The 19,400-nt window shown below is 47.8% G+C and overlaps 1 protein-coding gene across 15 annotated transcripts in view; it reads right to left on the bottom strand.

Annotated features, from left to right (window-relative positions):
• ATXN7L1 (ataxin 7 like 1) overlaps positions 1–19,400 on the bottom strand; it is a 260,215-nt gene that overhangs the window by 30,948 nt on the left and 209,867 nt on the right. For all 15 annotated transcript variants that reach the window (XM_060415001.1, XM_060415000.1, XM_060414997.1 and 12 more), the window contains one exon: positions 8–291. In XM_060415001.1, coding sequence (XP_060270984.1) covers positions 8–291 — 284 coding nt within the window. The remainder of the gene's footprint in view (positions 1–7; positions 292–19,400) is intronic.

Here is a 19,400-nt window from a genome sequence, read left to right on the forward strand (position 1 = left end):
CACGTACCTGAAAGTCTCCTGTAAGGCTTGTTGTTGTTTTTGGTGCCGTTTTGGTGTTTCTTGTCTATGGTGGTAGACAAAATTCCTTTGCCATTTAAGATCTTCTCTGGGGAAGGTGGCACTGACTTGGACATCAAGACCGGCTTAATGACAGGTGGGGTGGAGACGGCAGAGGATGAGGTGGAGCAGGAGGGGACCGCAGGAGTGGCTGTAGAGTTCATTTTGACATTGGCACCATCTGCCTTCACTAGGTTAGGAATTTTCTCTAAACTGACTACGGGAACCGGAACACTGAAAAATAAATGAACAAACACACACACAATTGCCTTCTTTGATACATCTGGTCTGCTGAGAAGATATCCCTGCTTATCGTTATCAGGACACTTCCTTATCACTTATTTATACTCCTCCTATAAGCGAGCAGCAGGATTCCAGTTTTGATGGGAGAGAGATGCATGCCTCAGAAAAGACTGACAGCGATGTGAAGTTGGCATGGTGCCAGGGATGGCATCAGTGCTGACTGATTACCTCCTGGATCAGTTGTCCCCATAGATCCTGTCGCTCCCCCATTCCTCAGTCCCCTTTGTCAGCAGTCTCCAAGACAGCACCTTGGGCAGAACAGGGTGCCTGCTGTGAAGCTCAAGAAGCAGTACAGTCTGTCCCTGAAGACAGTGTGCCATGGAGCCGCGTGCTGAATCACGCCCCCTCCCCCGCTGCTCGGCTAGTCTCCCACCCGGGCGACCGGGCCTGACATCTGCTCAGCTCGGAGTGCTGACAGGCTCACAGTACATGGAGGCAGGGCTGTGGGCCAGCGGGCCATGCTCCGTGCTGTCAGAGGACTCCTGGATCACTCATGTCCCAGGGATGGGCTGCCATAGAACATTATCTAATATTCCATTTTAGGCAGCTAGTTATGTAAATAGGCAGTTCTCAAGGCTGGCAGGTGAGAGGATGAATCTTAAGAAGACAGAGCACAAAGGTATATGTTTGCTCTTTAGAATCTGTCACTCTAGCCCTGCCTCCCTGCCATTTCTCCTGTAATGGATATGCATTTGATTTCTGTGCATTTCACGCTGGAAGACCCTGTGTCTAGGGGGCGGTGGAGGACTCCATCTCCGGGTCTGAAAGGATGAGACGAGATGAGTAAGCTTTGCTTTGGTTCTTGAACTAGATTCCCTTTCCTCCTTGCAGGAGGGTGGAATGCAAACACTTCAGCACCCTCAAGTCATCTCTGAGCTGAGAGTGTAGCCGACTTAGCTCTCTGAATGCCAAATGGGCTAAACTAGGGCTCAGACATGCCTGCAGACAATGAAGGGCATGAAAGACATGCCGGTTTTGCAGGGGAGGAGTTTTATCTGTCCTCACGGCTGGCTGGTTCTCCCTTCTCCAAGATGCATTCACAGATCATTTCTTTGATCAATTTGTTCATGAAATTATTTCAGCAACCCCCTCAGCCCTTGTTGTTGTTGCTAGCCCTTGCCCCTTTCCTGACTTTGAAACAGGATCCCGGATGTTATTTATAGGCCTTTGCCAGTGAGAAGGCACTCAGTGGTGGAGCACACTGCCCCCAAACCTCAGACTTCACCCCAAGACCATGCGGTTTCTTGGCCTGGGGAAGTATGGGGTGGGACCTCAAGCCCCACGTAACGGGAAACTGCAATAGCAGTTTTAAGTAAGATACCAAGTTACTGACAGTTCTGTCTTTGATCAGTGTCTCAATCACTGAGATAAAGCTACACTGCCACCACTTTCTAGTTAATGGCAATTCTCAAAGCACTCATCCTATGGCTGAAGAACAGCACAAGAAGCCCTTGAAAAGTCAACACACTAAGAAGCTGCAAAAGAGATTGCCTGGTGAAATTAGGGTTGCACCTGACTTCTTCTAAATGGTAAAATACGCAATGCTATGGGATACTAAATTCTTCCAGGCTCGTTCCTTCAAAGGTACAAATTACAGAAAGCAAGGTGGTGAAGAGGAATTTGTACACCATGATCTAGGCAGCATTATTCATAATGGCCAAAAGGTGGAAGCAACCTTAATGTCCACTGATGGATGAATGGATAAACAAAATGCGGTAGATACATAGAGCGGAATGCTATTCAGCCTTAGAAAGGAAGGAAATTCTGACACGTGGGTGAAGGTTGATGACAGTATGCTAAATGAAATAAGCAAGTCAAAAAGATTACTAACTCCATGATTCCAACTGTACAAGGCGCCTAGAGCTCAGGTTCATGGAGACTGAAAGCAGGATGGTAGTTGCAGGGGAGCTGTTGTTTAGTGGGTACTAAGTGGCAGTTCTGCAAGCCTTTTTACACTTAACACCCCTGAACTATACATTAAACATGGTTAAGATGGGAAATTTTGTTATGTGTGTTTCACCAAAGTTTAAAAAATTTTAAATGCACAAACTGGGATTGTTATAAAACTCATGTAGCTTATTCTCCAATATCCTGATTTTAAAAAAATATAAGAACCTGCTTAAAAAGCTCTTGTTGCTTTATTTGTCACCCTTGTTCTAACCTGTTGACTTCTACTTCTTTAGAAACAAAGGGAAGCTTCAAGTGTTGACATGCACACATGGACTCGTAGCCAGGTGAGAAGATTCTCTGGCACGTGAGTGGCCTCCTCCCGTATACTTCCCTGTGAAGCCAAGGGAGCTCAGGAAAGGAAACGAAGACCTTCACGTTTCAGATCCACTCTTGTCTCGGGATGGGTCTAAGTGACATGCTGAGTACTCACGAGCTTAACAGAACGAGATGATATCAGGATAGGATGATCCAGAGCAACTGTACCAACCGAAATAAACATAAAAAAGGAGTCAAGTTGTCCACAGATGCTCACAGCACAGTCTGCGTTTCTTCCCTGAAGTCACCGTCTAGCTCCAGTGAGCCCCATAAGGCAGCCACGTGAGCACACGTGCACCAGGTCGAGCCACTAGAACAATGCCAGGCCGGCAAATGTGTGTGACTGATCTCCTAATTTGAGATTTTCTCTACTACGTGATGGAGAAGGAAATGGCAACCCACTCCAGTACTCTTGCCTGGAAAATCCCATGGACGGAGGAGCCTGGTGGGCTGCAGTCCATGGGGTCATGAAGAGTCAGATACAATTGAGTGACTTCACTTTCACTTTTTACTTTCATGCATTGGAGAAGGAAATGGCAACCCACTCCAGTACTCTTGCCTGGAAAATCCCATGGATGGAGGAGCCTGGTAGGCTGCAGTCCATGGGGTCGCGAAGAGTCAGATACGACTGAGTGACTTCACTTTCACGCACTGGAGAAGGAAATGGCAACCCACTCCAGTGTTCTTGCCTGGAGAATCACAGGGACGGTGGAGCTCAGTGGGCTGCCGTCTATGGGGTTGCACAGAGTCCGACACGACTGAAGCAACTTAGCAGCAGCAGCAGCAGCAGCAGCCACTATTTGAGCGTGGTCCACTCACACCCTCTACTGCCAGCACTTCCAGAACTCCAGCTGGACTTCAACCCCAGTGCCCAGAGACAGGATGTGAAACTAACACCCATCAGTAAAAAGAAGGGAAGGCTGATATGTGGTCCTCTGGGACTAGAATGGGGAGATGTTAGTGAAGAAAATCTGATCAAGAATGTTTCAAAGAGCTCTAAAGACCAGATGAGTCAGTAAGGAACAGAGCCACTAAGTAAATACCCCTGAAGTCATGTAAGTTGCCACTTGGCAGCAGAAAGAGAAGAGAGATTGAGTTGATGGGATAGGAACGCCAAGGTTGTCCTCTAGCTAATGGAGAAGGGCTATAGACAGAGAGGAGAGCCTGAGGACCATCCCTGATCCTTTTCTCTGTATCATCCCTTCTTTCCCCAAAGGCTCTGAGCTTTCCCTTCAAGGCAACCTGCTTCTTGTCTGAGCTGAGATGGTACTTCTGCTGGGAATTAAGAGAAGTCTGGGAGACAGTCAGCTCAGTGATGATGGGAAGGGTCGAATACATCCTCCGAGGAAATGAGAGAGCAAAAAGAGAGAGAGAAGTACAGATCCTTCCTAGTTAACCTTACCAGTCTCATCCCAGCATAAATGCCAGCCATCAGTCCAGCCACTCAGTCTCCTTTCTTCAGTCCTATTGGCAACAGCTCCCAGATCCCAAACGGATGAACAAAGAGGGAAATGATTGCAAGGTGGTAGCTCACAATTTTGAAAACCAACTCCAAAGCTTCCATCTTTTCTCAGTCCTGGCTAACATAAGACTCTATAGAGAGCCCCAGGTCCTGTTTCATATACATACAGACCCCTGCCTGTGTGAGGAGGGCAACTGCCTGGGCACTGTCATCTCAGGACTATCTTCTCCTTTCTCTCACTGTCCCCTTTTCCTCACTCCCCTCACTCCTTTGCCATCACCTCTCCCAGGCAATAAACACAGTGTTCCAGCCCTAGGCAACAGACTCTGAATAACAGGTTCACTTTTTTTTCACCTGGGAAGAAGTCAAAAGATTCTGATCCCTGCTGTCACAGTTTGGGCATCTCTTCCCTTTTCTGTGTCGAATCATAGGCTCTCCAACACCTTCGTGCTAGGAGTTAGGTGGGGTGGAGGGTTGGCAATACCCAGATGACTGACTAAGCAACTTGTCAGTCTGTTTGCTTGGCTCTCCCTAAGGTTAACCAAAGCCCCTCAAGTTCCTTCCCTTTCAGTCTTAAGGTGTGCACTTACACACTTCCCCAAGTCTCACAATCAGGTACATTTATCAGTTCACTATGTCCTTTCTTTGAGGAGCAATGTTTGAAAGGGAAGGACGAGTCCCCGTTCTTTCCCTGCTGCTTTCATAATGCCTGTTTTGTTCGCTTGGGATGAACTCTTTCAGGGAGCTCAGGGCTGCAGCTGGTCCCCCTGCTGTGTCTACTACTACTGGGAGCGCTTATCTCCTTGTTATCTTGGCATCTCTGTCTCAGCTCCCTAGAAGGGATCCCATAGTCATGAACAGTCCTCCCTTACCTTCCTTGCTGGCTCTACCCATGCTGATTCAGCTGCCTGTGTCTTCTTCCTGGGTACGTGGCCTGTCTAATTTACCTTTCTGGACCAAGGAGGGTCCTCTGACTTTAAAGGTTCTCCTGGCCCTGAGTAGATTCCTCTCCCTGCCCAGTGATATCTGCAAAAGAGCAGAGGTGGAGAATCTTCTTATGCCATTTCCAGGGCCACCAGCATATCACAGGGCCAGCTGCTCTCCTGCCAGCTCTGCTTTCTTGGTAATCATGATTTATCCTTTCATCATCAACAGATAAGCCTTGTAAGAATGGTTTAGAAAATCTTTAGGCCTGCAGAAATCATTGCCAGCCCTGCTCCACTTAGCAGCACAGGGGAAAGGTGGATTTGACAGGCAGGAGCCTGAGGACATAGGGTATTTGTGCTGTGGGTTACATGTCTGATGAGAGCTTCTCACCAGTTCTTCAACAAAGACCCATGAACCTGTGCTTCTGGCCTGGCAGAATTCTGAGGATCTCTGATTTACTGGCCAATCCTTGAAAGGGTCATCTCACTCAGCCTCTTGTCTTCCAAGCAGGGACGGTAGGTAAGTCATCCCCAGTCAAGAGGAAGTGAAGTGAAATCGCTTAGTCGTATCCGACTCTTTGCGACCCCACAGACTGTAGCCTATCAGGCTCCTCCGTCCATGGGATTTTCCAGGCAAGAGTGCTGGAGTGGATTGCCATTTCCTTCTCCAGGGGATCTTCCCGACCCAGGAATCGAACCCGGGTCTCCCACATTGCAGGCAGACGCTTTACCGTCTGAGCCACCAGGAACTAACCCTATTTCAAAAGGTCTGCAGAGAAGGAATTCTATTTGGTTCTCTTGGACGCATTTTGGGGGTTGCTGTCAGGACATGATGTCATATTTAGATTTTTTAAATTGAAGAAATAGGTGGGACATTTTTGAAGTCTGAAAGTCAGGCAATCCCTAAGAATCAGCCTACATAACAGAGCTATAAAGTCTTGCCGTGGTATAACAGACACAGGAGGAGCTAAATAAACCCTGGTGCATGAATACATAGTATTTTTTTTTCAATCTGGAAAAAGACTGGGAAAACTTTCAGAAAGCCAATTTGTAAATACCTTAAGCAAATAAGAAAACAGGGTAGTCAATTACAGAGCACAGGATATAAGGAAATCTACCAGATTAATTTAATATTATTTGGTGGCTGAGTGTCAAGGCCTGGTGGGCAGAGAGGAAGCACCAGGTATAATTTCTCCTGGCCTCTGCAGTTTTGGAGGCCCTCACACATAACACACCCTCCGTAAGCTAGAAAAATGTGGTCAGACCACACAGCTATTGGGGATGAGGGACCCTAGCAGCCAAGGTGAAAAAATATTGGTTAGTAAGGTTTTGTGCTGGGGCAGAACAGAACCTAGTGGAACTCAGAGGCACCCACTGCTGGCCAAGAAGATTAAAACGTCTTCCTCAGTGACTTGGGTGATGGGCCGAGACCTTGTCCATCAGTTGAGGACAGAGCAGATTAGTTGTTGGGAAGAATGATGTGGGATTTTCCCTTAGGAGGTGGGGAGAAATGAACAAGCTGACTTTGACAAATTGTAAATGTGGCCAGAGGCAAGTGAGATCAAATCAGGGAGGACAAGTAGGGCTGAACTGGGCATCTGTGCCTTATCACCATTCTAATCAAGTCACAGAACGTGGAGAGTGTTGCAAGAGAGTTTAGAATAATGGTTAGGAACACAGGCTTTGAAATCAGACAAACCTAGATATGAATCCTGCTTTTTCTATTGCTAGATGAATTCTGGTGGGAAAGCCATCTGAATTCTGTGGGCATCAGAAGAAGGGTAGCGGCCTGGAAAGCTGGCTTTGGCACCTCCTTGCCACCTCATTGGGACATCCTCGAGGGCAATGCCCAGTCAGGTATATGAGGCTGCCCTGCCTGGTTCATCTCAAAACCTCACTACTCAAGCATCTGAATGCAGAGTTCCAAAGAATAGCAAGAAGAGATAAGGAAGCCTTCTTCAGCGATCAATGTAAAGAAATAGAGGAAAACAACAGAATGGGAAAGACTAGAGATCTCTTCAAGAAAATTAGAGATACCAAAGGAACATTTCATGCAAAGATGGGCTCGATAAAGGACAGAAATGGTCTGGACCTAACAGAAGCAGAAGATATTAAGGAGAGGTGGTAAGAATACACAGAAGAACTGTACAAAAAAGATCTTCATGACCCGGATAATCACGATGGTGTGATCACTCATCTAGAGCCAGACATCCTGGAATGTGAAGTCAAGTGGGCCTTAGAAAGCATCACTACAAACAAAGCTAGTAAAGGTGATGGAATTCCAGTTGAGCCATTTCAAATCCTGAAAGATGATGCTGTGAAAGTGCTGCACTCAACATGCCAGCAAATTTGGAAAACTCAGCAGTGGCCACAGGACTGGAAAAGGTCAGTTTTCATTCCAATCACAAAGGAAGGCAATGCCAAAGAATGCTCAAACTACCACACAATTGCACTCATCTCACATGCTAGTAAAGTAATGCTCAAAATTCTCCAAGCCAGGCTTCAGCAATAAGTGAACCGTGAACTTCCTGATGTTCAAGCTGGTTTTAGAAAAGGCAGAGGAACCAGAGATCAAATTGCCAACATCTGCTGGATCATGGAAAAGCAAGAGAGTTCCAGAAAAACATCTATTTCTGCTTTATTGACTATGCCAAAGCCTTTGACTGTGTGGATCACAATAAACTGTGGAAAATTCTGAAAGAGATGGGAATACCAGATCACCTGACCTGCCTCTTGAGAAATCTGTATGCAGGTCAGGAAGCAGCAGTTAGAACTGGACATGGAACAACAGACTGGTTCCAAATAGGAAAAGGAGTACGTCAAGGCTGGATATTGTCACCCTGCTTATTTAACTTCTATGCAGAGTACATCATGAGAAACGCTGGACTGGAAGAAACACAAGCTAGAATCAAGATTGCTGGGAGAAATGCTTCCCTGGTGGCTCAGAGGTTAAAGCGTCTGCCTCCAATGTGGGAGATCCGGCTTCAATCCCTGGGTTGGGAAGATCCCCTGGAGAAGGAAATGGTAACCCACCCCAGTATTCTTGCCTGGAGAATCCCATGGACGGAGAAGCCTGGTAGGCTATAGTCCACGGGGTTGCAAAGAGTCGGACACTACTGAGTGACTTCACTATCAGATATGCAGATGACAGCACCCTTATGGCAGAAAGTGAAGAGGAACTAAAAAGCCTCTTGATGAAAGTGAAAGAGGAGAGTGAAAAAGTTGGGTTAAAGCTCAACATTCAGAAAACGAAGATCATGGCATCCGGTCCCATCACTTCATGGGAAATAGATGGGGAAACAGTGGAAACAGTGTCAGACTTTATTTTGGGGGTCTCCAAAATCACTGCAGATGGTGACTGCAGCCATGAAATTAAAAGACGCTTACTCCTTGGAAGAAAAGTTATGACCAACCTAGATAACATATTCAAAAGCAGAGACATTACTTTGCTGACTAAGGTCCGTCTAGTCAAGGCTATGGTTTTTCCAGTAGTCATGTATGGATGTGAGAGTTGGACTATGAAGAAGGCTGAGCGCCGAAGAATTGATGCTTTTGAACTGTGGTGTTGGAGAAGACTCTTGAGAGTCCCTTGGACTGCAAGGAGATCCAACCAGTCCATTCTGAAGGAGATCAGCCCTGGGATTTCTTTGGAAGGAATGATGCTAAAGCTGAAACTCCAGTACTTTGGCCACCTCATGCGAAGAGTTGCCTCATTGGAAAAGACTCTGATGCTGGGAGGGATTGGGGGCAGGAGGAGAAGGGGACGACAGAAGATGAGATGGCTGGATGGCATCACCGACTTGATGGACATGAATCTGAGTGAACTCCAGGAGCTGGTGATGGACAGGGAGGCCTGGTGTGCTGCGATTCATGGGGTCGCAAAGAGTCGGACACGACTGAGCGACTGAACTGAACTGAACTGAACTCAGGCCTCAGTTTCCTTATCAGTAAAATGAAGATCATGATAGATATCTGAAGTAATTAACTGAGATAATATGTATAAAGTGCTTAGCTTAGTCCCTGGGCACATAGTTGACCCTCAATAAACTGTAGCTAAAACAAGAAGGAGAGACACCACCCCCACGGACCCTGATGCTTCTGGGGTAGATGTCTGTGTGCAAGTCATTGTCACCGTCAGAACTTTTTGTCCTCTTTGAGTCTTCTGGTCCCACAATGGAGAGAGGGGGTGGATGAAGAGGAGGAGAAGGCAGGAAAAGAAGTTGAGTGGGAGCAACTGGCCCTCCATATTCACCCAGAGTGGAGGACCATTTCCTGGCGGTGGCAAAGGGAAAAGACAGAGCTGAGTAAGAAGCCTTTACAGACTTGATCCCTTTCCAGGAGCCCTTGGTCCTGCTTTGCAATCCCACCTACTTTCTCCAACCCAGTCTCCTAGGTACTGCCCAAGCCTGGACTAGTGGTAAAAGTTCCCACATGGATACATATTCTACAAGAGTGAGAGGAACTCCAGTCTCCTCTCATATGAACATGTTGTCTTCTGCAACCCTGAAGTGTGTGAGGCGGTGGGGATCTCTGTGATGGCCCTAAAATTTCTTCCTCCGGAAGAACAGCATGTGCCCCTTTCTAGGCTGCTCCAGATTCCCTAGAAGCAAGAAGTCCCAGCATCAGCCTCTGTTAGTGTCTCTGGCACTTCTGTTAAGCAGGGGTTCCCAAGGCAAGGAGCTTAGGAGGTAGTCTCCAGACCCAATGAGAGATCAACAGGCACTTAATGTGCTGACATTCCTGGGAAGTCGTGATGCTCCAAGATCACGGGAAAAATCAGCAATCAGGAAAGAGGAAGATAACGAAGGGAAAACAGAGTCCTGGCATGTAGGGTACACAAAGCTGGACAGGCTGTCTCCGGAGTGCACTGGAGACTGGCCTGCCTGCAGGGGTGCTGCCTCGGGTGATAAGTCCCAGAGAAATTTAAGACAAGCCCAGATCAAACAACCATACCTGCTCAGTGCCTTTCCTGCTATATATGAGAATGAGGAGCCTCACAATGAAAATGAGTACCTAGTGAAATTCACAGCAAGGCATGGACGGTATCAAGGGACTTTGAGGGCAGGATCTGAGATGGAAGAGATCAGGAATCAGGCGGATTCTGGAGGGAGCATACTGCAGGGCGGAATGGAGCCCCCAGAGCAGCCAGGCTTTGCTCAGGAGTGGCCAGTGGGCGCGCTTCCGCCTGCAGCCACCAGAGGTCACCAGCTCCCGCTGCTGGAGCTAAAAGCCGTCCAGCCTGCCCTTGCCGGGCCTTCCACAGACAGCACACCACCACGGTCACGGCCTGGCTCAAGCCCTGCGGCCAACACTGACTTGGAGAGACAGGACTTTCAAAGAACATCTTCCGTGCCCTTGCCAGGGAAGGAGGGGAGCAGGGACCAGGGCCCAGGCCCCCAGCCTGTGCTTTCAGGAAGCTTGTTCTGAGCATAGCATCCCTGGCTACTGTCAGCGCTCCAGCCTCTGCTCCCAGCTTCCTTCGCAGCGGCACTTCCCCAGGAAGCGTCTTTCCTATTCCTCCTTCTTCGTGTTGGAATCCAGCACTGGGCAGGCAGTCCCACAACAAACCACCTCCATCCAGAATGGCAAGCACATTTTGTTTAAACCTTCAAGAGTTGAGTCTTCACACTGATCTATAGCAAACTCAGGAGATGCTTTGCCCCCGATTAAATACAGTTTGTGTTTTTAAAAAATTCTACGCTATCAACATCTCCTTTCTGCGTTACTTCAATGTCATCACTGTCCTCACTGCTTGCCAGAATCTGGATCAAAATCCTATCATCAGACCTTCCATCTAGCCGCTCCCTGTGCTCAAGTTGTCTCCACCAGTGCAAATCCGACCCTGCTATCCTGCTGCTTAGAGGGCTCTGAGGGCTACCCACTGCCCAGCGGACCAAGTCCACCCTCACAGCTGGCCCCACACGGCTCCCGCCCTCGGCACCTTCTCCCACAGCCTCCAGGAGCTCTGCTCCTTGAACACTGTGCGTCTGCCTGGCTCTGGGCCTTGCGGCGGGTGGGCGGTTCCTTCTGCTGCTGGGCCCGCCTTCCTCCTCGGGGTGAACACGCCCCCATCTGCCTTCATGCGGTTGTCGGGTCCTCTCCTCTCTCAGCGCTGGCTCTGCCTTCCTTGGTGTTTCTGCCATACTTATCACATCAAAGAGCAAGGTTTTAGTTCTATGACCCTGAGACCTGGCCAGACCATGAGCTACCTGAGGACAGGGACTTGAACCAAATGTATTCATCACTCCAGTTATCCCAGATATATATATATATATATATATATATATATATATATATATATATACTATTTAGCACTTGGCCCAATCATTGTTTGATGAATGGGCCAATCTTTGCAACGAAAGTTAAATCATATAACACAAGACAACACGGACCAGCTCTACACCAGTACAAATGCTTCAGGAAAGGACCAGCTGCTTCTATTCTTGGTAGAGGAACCACTGAGATGACAAAGATGGGGGGGGGGGTGCTGACCTCCCCCCATCCCTTACACACAGCACCTCACTCACCCTTGCCATGCACACACTGAGCACTGCTAGGCGCTGGGTGGTAGGCTGTGCCCACGCACGGGAGGTCATATTTCGTCCTCACCCACAGTTTATAGATGAGGAACCTAAGGCTTAGAAAGGTTGGCCCAGGACACTAATTCAGCAAAGTGAAGGGTAGCAAGGGGGCTTGACTTCAGGGTGCTTTAAGGGCAGGGCTCTTTAGCATAGCTCCAGCTCCACCCCTGTCCAGCTCTGTGTGCGTCATCTCAGGCCCAACTCTTCATTACCTTGGACTTCTCATCTCATCACCGAGCAGCCTTGAGGCTCAAAACGGAGTAGCACAAAGGCACGAATGCCCATGAAGGCATCTAAAACTGACAGTGTCCTCTGCAGATGCGAAGGCCCACGGTTACTAGCCTTCTCGGCTCAGCCTCTCCCCCCTCCACCCCCGCAACATATCATTTCTTTACCCTCCCCAGTTGTCCTAGAGTATATTTTCCTCCTTAGATTCTAATCCCTATTAACATTTATTCATTTATTTTTGGCCACACTGCATGGCATGCAGGATCTTAGTTCCCTAAGGATTGAACCCTCATCCCCTGCAGTGAAAGCACCAAGTCTTAACCACTGGATTGCCAGAGAAATCCCATCTAGCCCCTAATTTTGAGCACTTCTGTAACTCGACAAGATAAGTTGAATTTACACCCAAGGGGCTGTCCATTGTTCTTCTGAAACTGAGGGAACAGGCAACACTTAGATGGTTAATTTTCAGATGCCTCCCTGTCCTGGCAGAGATATTATACCCTCTGGACATATTATGCATCTTTTAACCTGCCCCTCCTTCCATCCTCATACCCACTTGCCCTTTCTCTTTCTACTCTTTCTTCTGTGGCTCATCACAGTAACCTGCATCAACTTCTTCAGGCCACCTGCTTTCTGCCCCTCATCCTCTGCCTCACTCCTTCTTGCGTGACACCCACACCTGCACCACTAGGGGCAAAAACTGGCCTCCAATGTCCCCCCCAACCCATCTCTTGTGTGAGGGGCTGAATCTGTAAGCAGGAGTCCAGGGAGGGACTTCTGTGGAACACCATGCCACGTCTTCATTTCCCTCTGATCAGGGTGTTCTTTATAACATCCTGGGACATGACATGCAGGGGTTGTGTTGTTGGTATGACTGTAATTGTTGTCTCTAACTTAAAAGAAATTACCTTTCCCTTCTTGCCAGAGCACAGAGGGTTTTTTCTTTTTATCACTTAGGACCTAGTTCTCCATTCCCAACTCTAATAATTGTAACAGGGAAAAAGAATTCCACAATGGCACATGGCACCCTGATTTCTCTTCAAGAACTCAAAAGATCATTATTTATACTTGCTGTTTCCTTCAGCATCAGAAAAGTCTCTGTGAGGAAAAAGAAGACAAAGGAGCGGTTCTAGTTTCACAGACTCCTTCATTCGCTCACTCATTCATCATATATTCATTTATGAAACATCTGCTGGATGCCAGATTCCATGCTAAAAAATGGGGATGCAGCATGGGGCAAAGGAGCATTGCTGCTGCTGCTGCTGCTAAGTTGCTTCAGTCATGTCTGACTCTGTGCAACCCCAGAGACGGCAGCCCACCAGGCTCCCCTGTCCCTGGGATTCTCCAGGCAAGAACACCGGAGTGGGTTGCCATTTCCTTCTCCAGTGCATGAAAGTGAAAAGTGAAAGTGAAGTTGCTCAGTCATGTCTGACTCTTAGTGACCCCATGGCCTGCAACCTACCAGGCTCCTCCATCCATGGGATTTTCCAGGCAAGAGTACTGGAGTGGGGTGCCACTGGCTTCTCCAAAAGGAGCACTAGGAGTCCCTAAAGATGCAAATAAGTACCATGTATGATGGTAGCTCTTATATTGGCAAATTGAGTGTTAATGAGAGCTTAGAAGAAGGAGCATCTCAATCTGTATAAAAAGTCTGGGAAGGTTTCATGGAGGAAGCAATACTCATGCAGGGATTTTAAGCATATGTAGGGACAGGCATCACAGACTTAATAGACATGAGTTTGAGCAAACTCTGGGAGATGGTGAAGGACAGAAAAGCCTGGTGTGCTGCATGCAGTCCATGGGGTTCCAAAGAGACCAACACGACTTAGCAACTGAACAACAAAAAGGGACAGGCAAGGAGGCTGCTGCTGCTGTTAGGCGAAACAGCACACGCTAACAGATGGAGGCATGCTGAGGAGCTTCAGTGAGATCACAACACCTGGAATATGAAACGAAGGGGTTAAAACACTGGCAGTAGCAGTTAGACAAGTGGGGAAATGCCAGACCATGTATCTACCTCCAAAGGGGTTAAACTTCTGCGGTCAAACACCCGAGAGCCATTGAAGAGTTCTGAGCAGGGCAGGGCCACTGCAAGAATCAGGCTGTAGTGATTCTGGGGTGGTCAGGGGAGTCAGGTCACCTGGAGGGCCTGCAGTCCTTTGAGTCTCTAGAATTCTCCAGCCTCAGCCAAATCCTGAGATGACTCCCTACGTCCTGTGGGAGCTATCAGTACTGAGCTATGGTCTTGCCCCTAGTTCACACCGATGCCAAGCAAGAGCAATAAGCCAGCCGCCTTCCTCCCAGGGCGCCTGGCAGAGCCTCTCAGTTATCACTTCCTGCTCCACAGAGCTTCCACAGTGCTCCTAGCCCGCAGCCCTCACTGCCCAGGAGGACACGCCTCCCATCCTAAGCACCCACAGGAGCCCTGCCTCCTTGAGGAGGGAGGCCTTCCCCCACCCGCTGCCAGGCACATGCAGGGAAACCGAAAGCCTGCTGATTTTTCTCTTGCTCTGGCTCATTTTCCTTCTGGAGCAGCAGGCTCATCTCCTGCATTTTTAATAGCTGAGCACATTTAGCATTCAGCACACATGAGTGGGTTGATAAGGCCCAAAGAGAAGGCAACAAGCCATGCAGGGGAGGAAAACCTCCTCCCTGCTCCCACCCACATCAGTGGCTTTGCAAATTTGCGCTCCCCCGTCGGCCCATCAAGCTGGACCACGGAGGCTGAAGCGGCAGCAGGTGGAAAAGTCAGACACAAGAAGCTGGTCCCCCGGCAGAACATAGGCATAAGAGCCAACTAGTCAGAATTCCCTCTTAACTTCCACCTGGGAACAAAACCCCTTTACTCACTTTCCTCCACCTTTATGGGCTCTGTGGACTTCAGGCAGGATATTCTCTGGCCTCTGGATTCCCCAGGGGTGGTCCCCACTGGTGAACTAGAGGAGAGGGGCTCTGAGAACCTGGGTGCTGGGCAAATCCTGAGTGCTGCGGGCAGAGGGAACAAAGCTGATAGCTCAGGGATGCCCCATGTCCTCCTCTCTTCTAATGCAGTTACTTTTTAACCTCTCCAGGCACAGAAGGGAGAGAACAACAAGCCCATGGACCATTTAATCTTATGTGAGATGGCAGGAGGTGGGCCTGAACTTAGGAGTGGTGTTGTACGGCCAGATAAGTGAATTTAAGCTACTTGGAAAAGGGCGTCCCTAACCTGCTGTTAACCTCATCTAAACGCCACGGCCCCCACCTGCAGGCACAGCTTACACTTTGGCCTTTCGATGCAGAGCTCCTGGAAGCAGGGAACAGAGCTCAGGCAGGGGATTCTCTGCATGACCAAACTGGGTCCTCCGGCTATGGCCCCACGGCACCCCCAGGAGCAGCAGGTGAATATGAGAAAGCAGGAGGGCACCTTCCATCTGGGAATTTAGCAACTCCTGTCAGGAAGCATAACATTAAAGAGATTGGAGGAGTCACCCTCACACACCTGTAAATCAAAGAACCAGAGGGACCCACCCAGGGTCACCTGGCCCAGGTGTCCAGGTCTGTGCTATCTGATAGAGCACTTAAGATGAACTAGAGGGGAGGGGCTTAAGATGTGGCTGAGGTTCTGATGTTAAATTTTATTTAACGTTAATTCACAATTTAAAAATAGGTACTTGATTCAGTTATTAGAAAATGTTGTAATTATATTTTGGAACAACTTGGGTACACAAATCTATTTTATAATCACTGTCTATTAAAATGCAATCTAAATATGGAGCAAGTATTTCCAATGAAATTTTAGTGTACAAATTGAGATATGCTCTAAGTGTAAAACACACACAGGGTTTTGAAGATTTTGGAAAAAAAATGAACTCTCTTACTGATTATATATTGACAATACTGTGGTTATATTAGGTTTAATAAAACATTGTTCAAAATTAATTTCACTTATTTCTTGTCACTTTTTTCAGCATGGATACTAGAAAATTTCAAATTACATGTGTGGTACCCATTATACATGATTGGATAGTGCCATTCTAGACAATTCTAGATAAAGGGTTAACTGACTCCAGAAATGGAAATCTTATGATCCTTTCCAATGGTCAGATCCATTTCATTCAGTTCAACAAATATTTACTGACAAGGGTGCTGTGTTTGCTGAGTGTGAGAAGCTGCTATATAAAAGGCCCTACAATTATCACGGAGCAGAAGGAATACAGAGGTCTCATCTACAACATCACAGAGGCATGGGTAAGGCAAAAATGAAGTGCGGCGAGGATTAAAAGGAGATGCCAGTATATCAAGTGGCTGGTAACAAGAGACAGAATGAGAGAGAAAGGCTTTGAGAAGAAGGTGGTCCCTGGGATAGGCAGCGAAGAGCAGTGAGTGTTGAGCCAGGAGAGAAGGGAAGCCTGCCCAGCCCACACCCCCCCAACCAGCCCCCATTCTCGTGGGCCCTGCCCTTGGCCCCTGCTCTTCTCAAGCTCTGTAACTGCTAGGGAAATCCCATCTGTATCACTGCTTCAGTGCCCACATCTACGCTGGCAACTCTCAAATCCCCATTCCCAGCCCAGGCTTCTTTCCCGATCTCTGGTTCCAGACACTCAATACCCAGCAGACATCTCCACGCAGATGTTTCTCAGATACTTCAAACTCCACTGACTCCCTAGCTAAACTCCTCCTTTCCTCCCCACCCTAGACTCTGGTCCTTTCTGTCCTCCTCTTGAGGAAGTGGCAGGACCAGTCACTCAGCTATTCAAGCCAGGAACATTACCCTAAACTCTTCCTTTGTACTACAAGCCCTAACACAGCCAGCCCCAAAGTCCTGTGGAGCTTTCCTCGGTATCTCCCACCTGGTCGCTTCTGCACACGTCCACTACTGCTGTCTGGGTCCAGGCTGTCATCACGCCCCACCCGGGTCATACAAAAGCATTTTCACTGTTGTGGCTGCTTCCCGAGTGGCCCCTCAAGCCACCTTCATAGTGCTTCCACGGGGGTCTCACAACACCTTAAAACCACTCCTCCCACAGCTCCATGCAGCTTTCAGGGTGAAGTCCAAATTCCCGAAGTTAGCTCATACAGAGGAATTTTATAATCTGGCCCTCAGTCACCTATTCAGTTTCATCACCTGCCTCTCCTGACAAGCAAGTACTTTTGTATGTTCCGTTCCTTTGCCTAGGACACCATCCCCATTTTCTCTAAAAAAAAAAAAAAAAAAAAAGGATTAAAAAAATTGTGGTTAAAAATATATTGTTAGATTTATATCTGAATGTGTGTGTACATATATATATACACACATACATATCTATATCAATATAAGATTTATCATTCTAGTCCAGTTTCTTTGTCTAGTTTAATTCCTATTTATCCTTCAAATTCAGCTCAAGTGTGACCTCTTCTGAAAAACGTTTCCTGAGTCCTTGGCCTGGGTTAGGTGCCCTTCCTCTGTGCCACCAAAGTCTGAGCTCCTATCGCACTGTACTCTGTGTTGGCACATGCTTCCTTTTACAGGCTTCTTAGGACAGTGTGTCTTATTTAATTTCGTGTCACCAAAGCACCGTGTACAGTTGTGCAGGTCGTGCACTGCATTAGATGTCAGGCTGAGGAAGTGAGAAAGGGATGATGGTCATTAGCCAATTGTGCTCTCTGGTCCAGGGCTGTATCCAGGCTTATTTTTAGCTTGCACAAAGGTGCCACAGGTGACAAGCCCTGTACATCCTTATGGACTGTTACAGAGCTGGGACATAGTGTTACAGTAGGTGCTCATTAAATGTTAAATTGAATAAAGATGGATGGATGTTTTAGGTAAAAGGACCAAGGGAAGACATGGTGGGGAAGCTAGAGTAAGGGGATAGTATTGAATGATCACGACTGGATTAAGGGGTTTGCAGACAGTTTGTAGAGGGTGTTTATAGATAAACCTTCTAGATGTAGGTGTTTGGCTTTTAAAGGGGACTCAGCCCTGCTTCTGCTTTCTCCCCACTTCAGGCACCCACTGGGCTGAGATTCTAACTCAAACTCAGTAGACAATTAAGAAACTTGGAGAAGTTTTGAGGACTGTGAATTAAAAATGACAAAATATTCAGGCCTGAAAATAAGACTTAAAGAAGTTAAGTGACTTGTTCAGGGTCATGCAGAGTGTTAGTGGCCAAGCTGGGACTTGAACTGGCTTTTCTTGTCTGTTGGCGAGTGCTTCTTCCACACAGCCCTCTAGGGAAGCCTTCCTGAACTGAGGTAGGCCCTGGAAGCCACCAAATCAACTATTCCCAGCCCTCCGATACACCTTGCTGGCGTTGGTGGGCAGGGGACGGACTGACCAGAGATGAGAGCAGTGAGGAGGCTGCTGCAATCAACGCTCAGCCTCACTGGTCCTGCATCCCTTGATCTTTCTGGAATATCCACCTACTTGCAGTCAGGTAGGTCACTCAGGACCTTTCTGCTCTTCACACAAGGTCAGTGCTGTAGCTTTTGGAGTCCTTTTCTCAGAATGGCTATTTCTCTCCTTGCAATCCTTTTGATTGCCTTTCTTTGGACCCTGTCTAGTATTTTCAGATTCTCTCAAAACCATCTTCTGTCTCTAGCTGAAGGGGCCTTGCCCAGAGCAGGGCTTAGTAAGTGCAGGCTAGTTGGTATGACCCAAACATGGTGGCTGATCTAACCCCAGTGGTCCCCCTGAACCCTTGTTTCCTAGGAGAATTCTTGGTGCTGTGTCTCGCCCTTCGGGACCATGTTTATCATTTACAGCATTCACACTGTGATCTGTGACCCCCCCCAAGTCTCCTCCCAACTTACTCCCCATGAGCCTTGTCCCAGTTTCCCTCATTTGGTTGTTCTAGAGCTCATTTCTAGGCTCTGAATCAAAGCTTATCTTTTTCCATTTTCAACTTCAGTCTGAGTCTGAAGAACCATTTCTCTACTTTTACCAGGAGATTTTGCTTCTCAACCTGGTTGAGGAGTAATAGGAGTTCTGTCCTTTGGCACATGTGACAATAATGATAATGATAACATGATCATCAAATATTTATTGATGTGCCCTGCCCCAGACGTCACACTTGCTGCTTTTAAAACACTTAGATTACTACATCATCATGAAAGTGAAAGTCACTTAATCATGTCCGACTCTTTGCGAGCCCATGGGCTACACAGTCCATGGAATTCTCCAGGCAAGAATACTGGAGTGGGTAGCCTTTCCTTTTTCCACTCTCCAGGGGATCTTCCCACCCCAGGGATTGATCCCAGGTCTCCTGCATTATAGGTGGATTCTTTACCAGCTGAGCCACAAGGGAAGCCATCCTCACAGGGACAGACAAAATCTCGTGGGGCAGAGATATCATCAACCGCATTCTTCATTTACACATGAGGAAAACTGAGGCACACCAAGATCTAGCCACTTGCCCAAGGTCACCAGCTGAGATCTGTATGCAGGCAGTGATTCAGGAAGCACTTACATCAGGGACACCAGATGACACCTTGGCAAACAAACTTTCAGGTGCTCTCCGAGGTAACCAAAATAGGGACACTCATGCGACCAGCAGGCAGGCCCAGAGGCCACCAGTATCACTCACAGGCTAGGTCTTCCCTAACCAGTTACAGCCACAT

Source organism: Ovis aries, chromosome 4 (assembly GCF_016772045.2).
Source record: "Ovis aries strain OAR_USU_Benz2616 breed Rambouillet chromosome 4, ARS-UI_Ramb_v3.0, whole genome shotgun sequence".
In the NCBI taxonomy this organism is placed as follows: Eukaryota; Metazoa; Chordata; class Mammalia; order Artiodactyla; family Bovidae; genus Ovis; species Ovis aries.